At 32.2% G+C, this 14,864-nt stretch overlaps 1 protein-coding gene across 9 annotated transcripts in view; it reads right to left on the reverse strand.

The window, feature by feature from the left end:
• Nucleotides 1-14,864, reverse strand: part of NBEA (neurobeachin) — a 678,493-nt gene that overhangs the window by 500,796 nt on the left and 162,833 nt on the right. For all 9 annotated transcript variants that reach the window (XM_053900309.1, XM_053900303.1, XM_053900292.1 and 6 more), the window contains 5 exons: nucleotides 12,002-12,154; nucleotides 10,666-10,834; nucleotides 4,095-4,174; nucleotides 3,312-3,374; nucleotides 3,122-3,219 (listed from right to left, as the gene is read on the reverse strand). In XM_053900309.1, coding sequence (XP_053756284.1) covers nucleotides 3,122-3,219; nucleotides 3,312-3,374; nucleotides 4,095-4,174; nucleotides 10,666-10,834; nucleotides 12,002-12,154 — 563 coding nt within the window. The remainder of the gene's footprint in view (nucleotides 1-3,121; nucleotides 3,220-3,311; nucleotides 3,375-4,094; nucleotides 4,175-10,665; nucleotides 10,835-12,001; nucleotides 12,155-14,864) is intronic.

A 14,864-nucleotide genomic window follows, 5' to 3' on the forward strand; every position in this document is an offset into this window, starting at 1 on the left:
CCTAATGAGATTTCTATAACAAACGCATTATTCTGTTTTTACTTTAATCGGTTTGAGAATTTTTCTGTTACTTGGAGCAAAAAAGTCTCTGCTAGCAACACAAAACCTCACCTAACCTAACCTAACCTATAGAGGCACTTCATATACTATATAAGAATAAGGCTATATTCATTATTACATTTATAAATATCTAAAAATGTTTGTCTTTTGTTTTCTTCAAAACATAGAAGTATTTTTTCTATAAGGTAGTAGTGGGTAATAATTCTTTTAAAACTCATTCTACAATTTAAGAAAGTTCTTTGAAGGTGGTGGTGGGGCCTATAAAATTGGGATATGCTTTACTGTATTAAATTCTTTTTGAAAAATAAAATGTCATTTTATATTTTTAAAATGAAGTAATCTAGGCCAAACAAAAAAGTTGGTATTAGAAGATACAGTACAATTTTTATATTATTTCAGTAACATTAACAAAGGGAAACAAATAACTTAAAGCTAGTGACATCTGTTTTATGTTTAATAATGGCTTATACTATTAAAAAAGAAAATAATATATTGTTGATATTGCCTCTTGCTTGTGTGTTACTCAATTGAAGAACAGACTAGGTAAACTCTAGAGGTAACTATTTCCTTTAGAAGATGAAATTTTTCAAAAGCCTCAAGTTCCTAAATAAATACGTATTTACACTGAAATTGACTTTTAGAATGTTTAAAGACAAAGATCAGTAATGAAAAAAAAAAGAACAAGTATGAGACTAGGAAAGTTATACATGTCAGGAAAAGAACTATTCAGGAAATCGTGAGAAAGAACTTTCAACAGAAAAAATAATCTTGAGAACAGAAGTAGAAGCTCACAGCCTAAAAATGTGACTAGCTTCAGACATGGAACAAGAAACTCCCACAGAATTCCCATTTTCTAGAAATAACTTCAAATTTAGGTATAACAAAGGCATAAGATCCACCCAGGACTAACAGAAATTATGATTGACAAGTGAAACATGGAAACATCGAGGGCCATCATTCATCTACATTACATAGGATTTTCTTCACAACTAGATAAGTAAGTGTTCCTTACAAAACAAGAAACAAACAGTGGATTTGCAATACAATATGAATAGGAAATTTACTGACAAATCAGTTAATGAATGTACTTGCAATATAATACGATAATTAGGTGAATCCTAATTCATCTGTTTGAGCTTACTATATTAAGTCAGAATATTGTCTATATTGAGATAAGTACTTATTTGTTCTTTTCTTTAAAGAATTTCAGATATAAAAATACCACATTTTTAGCTACTCAGTTCAATGTTGTATTTCATATTTCACACGGTCTTCCTTAAAGTCAGTTAAAATATCACCAAACTTAAATTAAATTCATTCTTTGTATTCATTTCTTAGTGTGTATAAATTATAATTAATCAGAAGTTTCCCCAGAAAATATTTTATATGTAACTGTTATCCTTACGTACCTACTTTCTAGGATACAGACCATTAAATGTCCTATAGAATAAGCCTACTTTTTCCATATTTTTAACAAAGCCTACAGTCACCACATTTTTTTCAAGTGGAAAAAGTGAAGTAGAAATTCTTCCATCTCTGTCATTGTTTTGAACACATTGGTGACAATATGACACGTTTAGCAGGTGTCAATCATGAGCAACCAGGTCTTGGTATTCATTGTGCCTAATCATTCCATTCACACTATACATTTAAATTACTATTTCACTCCCCTAAAGACCTAACCACTCTCCTTTGTATGATCATATTTTTACCATGTCAAAGTAATGAAAAATCCTATGTCTGCATTTCATATTAACCAATCTAAGGTTGGTATCATCCACAGGGATGAGGAGGATATTTCAATTAATTCATTAATCAATTAATATAATAAATAAAGCAGATACTAGGATCTAAGGTCAAGGATACTAATTGTTCAATCTAAATATAATTTAAGAAGAGAAGTATAACTGTATTATATTATTAAGTTGGAACATATGAAACTGCCATTATTTATTTAGTAAACAGTTAAGTATCAGCAATTTTATATAATTCAACCTCATAGTAAGAAAATATTTGTAGTTGTTAATAATTAAACGTGTAATCTTCTTCAAACAGATTAGCAACTCCATTGTAAACTCAAAAGTATTATTGATATCACAAATAGGACAGCCACATAGAAACGACATGACTGTTTTCTCTGATCTAGAAAACGGTCACTTGCTGATATAAATGGCCAAATAAAAGATGTGCTAATAAAATACCTTGGCAGGTATATTATTTCAAAATTCTTTTTATAACCTGTGGAAGCGCACTGAGTTGCATATGGCATAACTTACATTTCCTCTTCATTCTAATAATTAAGACTTTACAAAAATAAAAAAGGAGAATCCCTAAGGGCCTGGGGTATAGGTTAAGTTCATAAGAATACTAATCAAGGAACTATTTTTCACTTATCTACATAATTACTTACAGTCATTCTGACTAAAGTTAGTCTTCATCTCTTTTAATTTTGTCCTTTTGTTCCAATTGTATTGCCACTGCCCTAACCCATCATCCCCAATACTGATGAATAAAATAATCTCTCTACTCTTTTTGCTACATCAGTTTTATCCCTCTCCAGTTCATTTTCCACACTGCTGACTGTAAATCAAAACAAAATGGAACTCTAAGCAAATCAGTTCCCCTTTCAAAATATTTTATTTCGTCACCAACAAAATATAAAATCTGAACTTTCTATTATGTGGACCTTCCAAATCTGTTCACTATATATTTCTTGAGACTAAACTCATATAATTTTCTAGTGCTCTCTTTTGCTGAAATATACTATGCTCTTTTGTCTTCCTGAAAAATATATACATATGTATTTGTTCTTCCCACTACTTGAAAAGTCTTTACTACAGCAACAATTTAATTACTCTTTTTGAGACCCAAGACCCATTCTTGATATATTTCACCAGTTTTCTTGAGTATTAGAAGATCAATACTAGTTTCTCCACTTATCCCCTTCTTGTATATGAGATTTTGCTGTATTTATTCAAAAGTTCCTAGAGTAGGGGTTATTCTAGGAAGCAAAACTGTACTCAATTCAAGTCTATTAATAATACTAATATTATAATCATACCTTATTCCATTTCTTTGATCAAACGCTGGGATCATTGAGGCTGGATGTTCTGACATTAAAGCCACTAGCAACTGTAACACATCATGAATATTTTCATCCTGCATAGGGATCACCAATATTTCTATAGTTAATATTTTATTCTACTGCTTTGAATAAAATAATTAAGACAAAGACCCAGACCATGTCCTACCTCATGCATGGTAAGTAGGTAATTTAATATACTCTGAAGTTCATCTTCCTTGACCCCTCGGTCCTAATTTTTAAAAAAATGTGTATTACTTAATTTTAAGTCTAAAATTAAAACTTTAAAGACAGGCATCAAAACGATCATTTAAAAAATGTGAACAATTTAAAAGTAGTGATGTTTTCATTAAAATGTTTAAATACTTCATAATTCATAGACTATATTATTTCGAGTTAAATAAGTAAATATTTGGAATGCTGTATCTAGTCTTTTGAAGTTGCTGATTTGATTGACCACCACTATCAAGAGTTGGTATATTGTGATCATCTAAACTGTATTCATATTACTATTTTCTAAGAATTTATTCTTTTCTTAAAATGATGCAAATTACTGCAAAACTTTATAATATCAATTGTGCATATATTACCTTTGTTTTTCATTTCTCTTTATCTTAATCTTTTAAAAATCCTACTGTGATAAAAGATATAATGTAAGACTTCTCAAACAGGTATACAGACTGTTTTCTGGAATAAAAACTTTATGCTCATTTCTAATGCATATGTTCCTTCTCCATTTCAGATATATCTCTTAGAATGGAGGATCTCAAAAAAGGATTAACAAAAGGTGAAGTTTCACAAAAGTTAACAGTAAGATTTACTTTAGAGTGTTAAAAGCTATTCATAAGTTAAAGATAGCTACTGCTAATTTTACAATATTGATTTTAAACTATGCCAAAAATTCTTTTACACTTAATATATTGAAATTCTAAATTATGTAAAATTATTTTACCTTTAGTATGAGCTGTTTCAGAAAAAGTAGCATAAATGCCCGTAGAGATATAATTTCTTTTTGTGATGGCCGGGGACCATCTAGAATAAAACAGAAAACAAAAACAAAAACAAAAGGAAAAAAAAAAACCTCACGATATTTAACAAACATAATGCAATTATGTTGGAACACTATGGAATTCTTTAATAGTTGTATTTATTATAATACTCGTTAATATTAATGCTATATAATTTCAATTATATCAGAGGATCCAAGCATTTATTTTCAGATTTTGGCAATTTCAAATTATTCGCCAAACTTGAGATTTGGAGGAAAGAATTACTTTTTAAATAATTATAATATCATCCATTCATAAGTGCATAATCATCAAGTGTTTACATTAAATATTTTTTTCCTACTTTTATTAATAGGTTCCGTCTTCCCCCAAATCCAAGTTTTCCTAACATTTCTTTCATCTTCAATTAAACCAGTCTTCATTTAAAGACCATCTCCATTTCACCCCACACATTATATGATAAAGCACAGAAAAGTGACATGCTAATGTTTGTTTTGCAGCTTTTTTTCCTATGTGACTTAAATATACTAAATACATATTATGGTGGACACTCAATAAATGCTTATGAGTGAATAAATGAATATGAACAGTTACAGTATACGTTAATTTCATCATAACATCTAAATTTCAAAGTAATTAATTGCAAATATCTAATTACCAATAAATGAGAACATTCAATGATATGTCATACATATAATGTAATAATTAAATTATACCTTTAAGTATGTAGCTAGAACCATAAAGCTTTCTTGAAGCAATGAGGATTTACATAGCTTCTTCATAAGTTTTAAAATAAAAATCACTTTATGTATAATTTATAACATCTTATTCACTCAATAAATATTTACATGCAAATTATTATCAAATAATCCATTCCATCTACTCTTGAGAAGGAAATCTCTTTCTCATTTCCCAGACTGCCCTCTACATTTTTTGCCCCACTGCTGGCAACAGGATACAAGCTACCCTTTCCTTCCTTACCAATATTTAGTATTAATTTTTCAACTCTTTTTCATGGTGAAATATAGCACATATATAGAAGATGTAAACATACACCTTAATTAAGAGTTCAGAATTAATACCTGTATAATCACTTTGTAGATCCAGATACTGAACACTGACAGCAAACTGGCAAAGAAAGCCAGTAACAACCGGTGTGCAGGTAAAGGAACTACACAAGAGTGGAGGGGTGAGGTCCTGACTTAAATCAGATTAAATAATTGCAGATTTCTGATTTTTGCTGTGTAAGTGCTCCCATCATGACTGAATTCAAGATCAATCTACTAATAGTTTAAAAACGAGGTTGTAAAATCCCTGAATATTTAACAACCGGCTGCACAGCAGCTCGCTCCAGTGCACTGACGTCCTCACCCCACGCCAGTCCTCAGCTCTAAGCTACATCTTGATCACATCCTCCATCCCAACCCAGTAGAGACAGCCATTATCTTAGTAATAATACCCTTACTTCCATTTAATGAAATTAGAAAAGTTTTATACTGTCTGAAAGTGTCAGTTGTTTCTTTTTCTACTGTAAGGATAAGAATAAAAATCGTGGTTATGTCATAGGATATTTTGTAATGGTTAAATAGATCAACATATGTAAAGGGATCAGAATAGTCCCTGGTCCATTTTAATCATAAGCACTCAGTAAATGTTAGCTATAATTACTATTGTCAGATATTGTACAATGTAAAGGGCGTGTTGGAAAAAATACATACATATGTGTGGGTTTTAAGCATATACATGATACGGATCCATATTTTACAAAAAAAGATGTATCTTACAAATATAAAATTGAGTGATGTAACAAATCACAAATGTACCATTTATATAAAATACAGAAGCTAAACAATCAATAGGTTAGGAATCCATACATAAATAGCAAAATGGTAAAGCACAAGTAAAAAAATAATAAGCCCTCAAGCAAGGAAAAGGCATAAAAAACCTAAAACAAAAAACATAAAACATAAAATTGAGGATGGGGTTATCTCTATGGCTAGGAATGGGAAGAAGATATGACCAAGGACAGGGACATACAGGTTTATGGTAATGTTCTATTTCTTAAGCTCAGTGAGACCTATGAAAGGTTTATCACGTATTAACATATTTGCATTTATGACATATTCAAAAATACAAAAATTATGAAACACGCCTCATCTGAAGGACCTACACGTAGACACGTGTAAAACTGTGTCTGTATGAGCAGAGAAAAAGAGGGTAGAAGAACATACAAGACTGGTAATACTGGCTCCTTGAGAGAACAGTAAGTTGTTTTTTTTTTAATAGGCCTTTGTATGATTCCATTTGCTAATGATATCTGTTGCCATGATATCTGTTAAAATGAATTTTTATAGTGAACCTGATATAATAATAATTTAAAGGACAAAAGTTTTAAATAAGAGTCAAAGCAAAAAGATCCTAGCTCTCAAGTCAGAGCCTACATATGAATTAGTAAGTACTACGAAAAGCTAGCATAGTACAAATTGACTATTGTTAAAAGAAAGCATTTTAGTTCAAAATGGTATTAAAAAAAAGTTATTTAGAAAGCTACGTTTCAAGTCAGAACCTCACATTTTACTAAATATCAAAATTAATTTCAGATGGATTAAAAATAACAAAAAGATGCATTAAAAAGAATAAATCAAACTATAAAGAAAAACAAATTCTCTCCACTTTCTTGTCAGTTTTCTTCACAATATATTTATTTGGTTTCTTCCCTCCTGTCTCCTTGAGGCAGTCAGAGCCAGCCAGGTTAAGGGCCCTGGGATAGGAGAAACCAACAGAGCTCAAGGAGACACCAGAGTTTGGCAGGGCCAAGGAGGCAAGTAAGTCTGGCAGGACCTTCACGGTCATGGCGAGGAGACAACAAGAGCCAGGAGTGGGGTCAGCGGCAAAGAAACAATTAGGGCTAAGGAGGTGACAAGGACCATCTAGAGTTAGAGGTGAAGAGATGGTCAGAGCTGACTGGCAACGTCAAAGCTGAGAAGGTGATGGTGCATGTGTCGGAACACTGTTTCATAAAGTAGAATGAGCAAATGTATAAATATATTAAAGATAATGTAAGCCAAATTTTTCAATATTGAAGGAAGAAAGCTATAAATATAATAAGTTTGAGACTACACTGAATCAAGTGGTTTTAAATCAGAATTGAAGGTATCTATGTATAAACTTGTGTTTCCTACATCCATGAAGAATGCCTAGAAGCGGTAACACTCAAAGAGCAATAAGCAAAATAAGCACACTAACACCCAAATCTTGGCTTCTGAAACCATATCCACCAACCAAACCAGGGCTCCTTGGAGAAATGTCTGATTCCAGGACTGAGATAAGTATAACATGAACCAAAAACTCTGGCTCTCTTGTGGGAAAGAGCCAGGACTGAAAAATTATGGACATCTGTCATAAAGACCCCAAAACTAAGGTGACAGTCTCCTACTAGCCAAATCTGAGACAACTTTAACATCGAATAAATAATGATACAACCCAGGGTATACTCTCTGGGCTAAATCCGTTAAAACTTAAAAATTTCAATTTGTTTGAAACAAACCGTATCTATTCATTTACACACTGTCTATGGTTGTTTTTGTTATACGCTGGCAGAGCTGACTACTTGCAACAGACACCATAAGGCTCCCTAAGCCTAAACTATTTCTGTGTGGCCCCTTGCAGAGAAAGTATGCCAACTATTCATGTAATACACTGAATAAAATAGAAATCCATGAAATATTTGCTGATATAAAATGAACAAATAATTGGAAGAGAAAAAAACAAGTTCCTCCTTACAAACTAATAAATGGCTTAGGAAATAATGTCATTTAGCAGCAATCACAATAAAGATCAATTATGACAAGAGTCACTGATGAACTAAAACCAGTAAGTGAAGGTTTGTTGAAGAACAGGATATTTACATAGTCTCAATGTATTTCTCCACCAAATACTTATTATCCCAAAAGAGAAAGTAGTAATTTTATAATGAAGAATTCTGGCAGACACCACATTAATCAAATGATCAAAATTAACATCTCCAGTAATACGACAACTGAACGCCACGCGCTTCTTGACGTGATACAATGTGACAGAATTGGTATGACTTGTGCGTGACTGCATCCAAAAATGAAAAACCTGAATCATCATGGGCAAATATCAAACAAATCCAAATTAAGGGACATTCTACAAAGTAATTTGCTTCTATTCTTCAAAAATGTGAAGGTCATGGAGGACAAAAATGCTAAAAATAACTATTCTATATTGAAGAATATTCAAGTGACAAGGTAACTTAAATGCAATATATGATTCTCGAATTGGATTAAGAGGAAAAAAAAGAGATTTTTTTCTAAAAAGGGTATTATTGGAATAATTGGTGAAATTTAAATGCTATCTTTGGATTAGATGATACCATTGTATTAATGTTAAATTCCCAGGATTTAAATGGTTGCCTTTGGTTATCTAAGAGAGTGTCTTTTAGGAAATTAACAGGAAAATATTTAAGGTAATAAGGTATCACATCTACAATTTATTCTCGATTTAGAAAAAAATACATACACATATATGTATGTCTGATTATATTTACATAAAATGGAGAATGATAAAGTCTATGTGGTAAAATATTAAAATACTGGGAAACATGGTGGAGTTTTAGTAATTCTTTATAAGATTCTTACAACTTTTCTGTAAATTATAAATTAGTTTTCTGAAGCAGAAATTAGTATGTGTGAATATATGATGTGCCTGGAGTAGAGAAAACTCTACCATGCTATAGTGTTAGAGAACAAGGGCTCTCAGTCACATACACATGATTCAAATTTTAGTTCTATCACTTTGTACCAACTTTCACCTTCCTGACGTACAAAATAATAGTGATACCGACTACAAGCTATATGTATACTCCTATGTGTATGTGTAAACATGTATATATAATTACATTACATATAAACAATTGAACAAAATTAACAGATGGAATGCTTAGCAGAGATTCAAACTCATGGTGAACATCTAGTAAATTTTAGGCATTATCAAGATTAAAAGCAATAAAAAAGTCATAAATGACAGAATAATATATCAGACTGTATAATATAACTTTTAAAGCCCTATCATTAAAAGACACAAAATAAGCTAATAAATGAATATTAGAATACTTCTACGTTATTTTCCCTTACTGAGAATTAAAAAAAAATTTTTTTTAATGTTTATTTATTTTTGAGAGAGAGAGAGACAGTGTGAGCCGGGGAGGGTCAGAAAGAGAGGGAGTCACAGAATCTGAAGCTGGTTCCAGGTTCTGAGCTGTCAGCACAGAGCCCCATGTGGGGCTCAAAATCACAAACTGTGAGATCATGAGCTGAGCCGAAGTCAGACGCTCAACAGACTGAGCCACCGAGGCGCCCAAAAAGATTTTTATAAAACAAAAATTTTCAATGTCTTTGTGAGTATGCTGAGAAAAGCACTCTAACATATTACACAGTAACTACTCTCAATAATCCTACATAAATCAAAGACAGAAGTTAATTATTATATACACAGGTGTAAACACTGCATTATTTATAAAATCAAAATTTTAGGGGCGCCTGGGTGGCTCGGTCAGTTGAGCATCCGACTTCGGCTCAGGTCATGATCTCACGGATCCTGAGTTCAAGCCCCATGTCAGGCTCTATGCTGACAGCTCAGGGCCTGGAGCCTGCTTCGGATTCCGTGTCTCCTTTTCTCACTGCCCCTTCCCCATTCATTCTCCGTCTCTCTCTGTCTCTCAAAAATGAATAAACGTTAAAAAAATAAAATAAAATAAAATAAAATAAAATAAAATAAAATAAAATAAAATAAAATAAAAATTTTAGAAACATGTAAATGGCACATTCTTTTGGATTGCTATGTAGAGCCAAAAAAAAAAAAAAAACCATAAGAAAAAAAAATCAAGAAAATCTCAATTTTGTTAAGAGAGTTTAAGTATTTCATACATTTAATTCAATGAAATTTAGTGGAAGCACACACACCAAACATGTAACAGTTACTATTCCTGGGATTTGGGTATAAATAATATATTTCTTCTATATCATTTTATTTTCTATGCTGAGTATGTATTTTTATATAATTAGGAAAATTAGCAATAACACAATGAAGAATATAATTAATTTCTACCATACTTAGAATAAAGGGTAAAGTCTGGGGTAAAATATAAAAAAAAAGGCAACAATCTCAAAGCACCAAAACAACTATATTCGAACACAGTGGCCATGATCAGTTTCATCTGTTTTTAATACTATGCCTATATCTTCCCAAGTATCAACAAGTACACTGGCTAAAAGGCAGAATATTATTTTTTACCTGCCTTTATTCTAAAAATAATTTAATATTAAAAATCCATAAACTTCTCTATCACAAAAAGCTCTCAACACATAGGGCTACTATCTAAGAAAGACAATAGTTCAGGATATTTTCATAACCATGCACATCTGTTCCCTATAACAGTACTCAGCATACAGAACAGTAATAGTACCATGAATACAGTGGTAGTGTTGTACTTACCTAATCCTTTAGGTGTAATGCCACTACTGTCAGCAGGATTAATGACCCAGTAGTAATATTTTAATGTGTGCATTAGCTGTAATACTGTTCCTACTCTGCGTATGGTGGTATAAATGGTAGCAGTTCCAATAAATTCAGCAGACAAGTAAGTGTATAGGGAGAGCTGAACCTAATACAGAATATTAGCAAAGCATTAAAATAAATTTAAAATGCCTCAAGTGTTTATTATAAATATACATTTTAATTTAAATGCAAATTAGTAAAGGCCAAGAAAGAACCATTTATTATGAGGTTAAAAATAACTTTTAATTAAATATTATTTATATTGAAAAAATCTGCAGCCAACACATTCTAATAAAACTTATTTTAATAAAAGTAATCTAGTGGGTATTACCAATGAAATAATTTTAAATGACTTAATAATCTATCAAAAGTATCTGATAGGAAGACCAAATTATTTAAGAAGTTAACTAGACTAAAGCCTTTAATCAAAGTATATTTCAGCAGCTGAAAGAAACAGAACTAATATCTATCAGCTATATCATACTTGGAAAAAATATACATAGTCCTATATCCTAAAAGTTCAGGTAGTTTCAAATTTTCTTAAGCCACTCCCACAGTATTAGAATCTAAGCATGTAAGCAGAGAGAGGACAAGCCAAACATCTTGTTTAAAAAGTGAACAAACATCAAGTTTGAATTTAGCACCACAATTAACATGCTAAACAACAAAGGTCAGAACTTATATTATGTAACCAAAGTTGTATGGGAAACTTGAAAACTGTAAAAGGAAGCTCACATTCATGAAAAATGTCCGTTATTATTGACTTCCAGTAGACTATAACAGGGCTAAATCTGGCTAAATTTAGGTTAAAAAAATAAAAATTTTATCTTTATATCTAAAAAACAATGTATATCTTTATTTTTAAATAAATAATGTTTACAATCATGATATAAACTCTGTATTTACAATAAAAGCAATTTTCCAGTGACTGTGATTGTACTTATCATGGCATAATTAGTTGCCCCTGTTACTTTCTGTTTTCTTAGTCTTAATAATCAGTGTAGCAAATTCTTTCTTGGAAAGATATGAATCACAACCACTAACTTCAGAATGCAGTTATTAGATCCAGTTTAATTTAAACTACAGTTTCATTTAGTTTAATATTTACATATTTCATATTTTGATTGCTGATTCTGTGGAATTCAACTGCTTCAGGTTGACTATAAAACAGGTTGAAAAATCCAAACAAATGTTTTCCACTGGATAGTTTAGGTCCATAACTATAATTTATGATATTACACTGAAATGGAATGAATGAGAACAAAACGTATACCTTTGCAGGTGTATGTATCCAGATGGCTGGGTTGAATAAAATGTGATCACAAAGCTGCTTTAGCAAAGGTGCTCCGTGAGATAAGCCATCAAGGTACTTTGCAAAGGACAAAAATTGCTCCAGGACAGCTCTAGTTATATGGACTCTTGATGACTGAAGAAAAGGAAAAGATTTTCAAGCTAAAAATACCCAGAACATCACATTTTAAAACTGCTGACTTGCAATAAGTACATATGCATTTTCCATATCCACCCCTAATACGTTAAGTATAATATAAAACTGTATATTTCCTTCAGCATTCAAAATCTAATTATATTCAGAAACACAACATTTTAAGACAATTCTCTTAAATGACAGTTTGTTATCTGAATCCCTTTCCAGAACACCTGCAGATAAATAACTCAGGTTAAATGCCACTCTCAACCCAAGCTAAAGAAATAAAGTAAGTTATGAATAAAAATGGTCTCAACCCATTTTTGTGTGAGTTGACTAAAGAAGAGATCTCAAAGAAAATTAAAATGGAATACAATTAATACCATGATCACACACACGCACGCACGCACACACAAATATTGGGAGAGAGAACTATCATGAGATCCAAACCAACTGGAAAACAAATTGACCCCACCATTCCACTAAAGCCTTTCTTCATAAAATCACAAATGAGTTGCACATGGACAAATACAACACATTTAAAAAGGCAAATCTCACTTTCCTGGAAATACTGCCCCCTTTGGCTTTCATGACCCTCAGATTACTCCCCAGTGCCTTCTGCTTAAAAGATGGGAACTGATGGGGCACCTGAATGGCTTAGTAGGTTGTGTTGGACTCTTTGTTTAGGCTCAGGTCATGATCTCACGGTTTGTGAGTTCCAGGCCCACACAGGGTTCCACACTGTCAGCACTGAGGTTGCTTGGGATTCTCTCCTCTCCCTGTCTCTCTGCCCCTCCCCAACTCATGCTGTCTGTCTCTCTCAAATACATAAATAAATTTTTAAAATTAGCTTACAAAATGTTTATTTAAAAAAAAGATGGGATGAGGGGTGGGTGGGAGGGGAAACTGTGTGATGGGCATTGAGGAGGGCACCTGTTGGGATGAGCACTGGGTGTTATATGGAAACCAATTTGACAATAAATTTCATATTAAAAAATAATAAATAAAAATTTAAAAAAAGATGGGGACTGCTGAAACTTATCTTCTCGCTCCTATAAAACCACTCTCCCTAGACGATATTTTATACTTCCACAGCTTCATGTAACAATACCTCTATTCTAAACACTCCATCAAGATTTTCAACTGCCATCACCAATACATAACCTACTATCAATGCCATTTAGAGAAATGACAGACCTTCCATAATTTACACCAAACCTTAAAGCTGCATTGGTCAATATAGCAGTCAGTAGCTATTTGTGGCTACTGAGCCCTTGAAATGTGGCTAGTCCCAGGTGATAGTGTTGTAAGGAAGTATACACTGGATTTTGAAGGTTTAGAATAAAATACAATACAAAGTATCTATTATCCTTTTTTAATTGAGTATATGCTGAAGTGATAATATTTTTGGATATATAAGGTTAAATAAAATACATTATTGTATTAATTTCACATATTATGTTATGAGACATTTTTATTTTTTACTTTATTTAAAAAAATTTTTTTAATGTTTATTCATTTATTTTGAGAGAAAGAGAGACACACACAGAGCGTGATTTGGGGAGGGGCAAAGAAAGAGACAGGATGTGAAGCAGGCTCCAGGCTTTGAGCTGTCCGTACAGAGCCTGACATGGGGCTAAAACCATGAACCACGAGATCACAAACTGAGCTGAAGTCCAATACTTAAATGACTCAGCCACTCAGGCACCCCTATGAGAAATTTTTACATAACATACAAGGCTTGCATTATATTTTGACTGGACAATGCTGCTTTGGAGTATAATTTCAGATGAAAATATTATAGAGTAAATGCTGTTCTTTAAAAGCTGATATTTCAAATTCAAATGTGAAAAATATGTATTACTACACAAATGTTTCCTTCCTCATCTGGTGATCTTTTTTGATCCTCCCTAGGATAAAGAATCACCTACCACTAAACCCTGAAGCACAGGTCACATCACATCTTTATCTCCATTACCAGGGATTAAAGTCCAAATAATAGTATAGGATAATTAAGGTCTAAAAAGGACTAAACTGTCTTACCAATTTTACTTCCCATATGGTATACCTACACTCATCATGCTCATAACAAAGGCAATTCAATAAATTTGACATAAGCATGCCATGCATTTCATAAGGGGTCACAAACTCATATGAGTATAATATTCAAATAGTTAACAACAATGTATGAATTAGGGTAGGAGACAATAAATAGTGAGAACTGATGAAGGTACCTAAAGGAATAAAAGTAAAATAAATAAAATAAAATTCAAAACTAGAAAACTTTTCATTGGGCCAAATAAATTATTTCTTTGGAAAATAAGTTTTGCCTATACAACACCAGTTTCCTTCATGTGCCTTCTCTACCATGCTCCCTCAACTTGTAAACCCCTTGCATCTGTTTCCTTTACTTAAAGGTAGATTCAATACTCTTCACTTAGTCATACAGAAAATGTGCATGTTGAGGACTTACTACTTGCCAGGGACTCTCTGTGGCACCGTGGAAAGAACAGTTAACAAAAAGCCCTGAAAAAGCCTTGCCTTCACAGAACTCAAAGTCTAAGAAAGGAGAAGCCTGGGACGTACAACAACATAAAAAGGTAAAATATGTAACAAGTCAGATGTTAGTAAGTACATGAAAAAACAGAGTGGACAGGAAATTTGTGGAAGGGTGATTATGAAAAGGTGTTACTGAGTAGGTACCAATTAG

Source organism: Panthera pardus, unplaced genomic scaffold (assembly GCF_024362965.1).
Source record: "Panthera pardus isolate Hobbes unplaced genomic scaffold, ASM2436296v1 HiC_scaffold_1, whole genome shotgun sequence".
Classification (NCBI taxonomy): domain Eukaryota; kingdom Metazoa; phylum Chordata; class Mammalia; order Carnivora; family Felidae; genus Panthera; species Panthera pardus.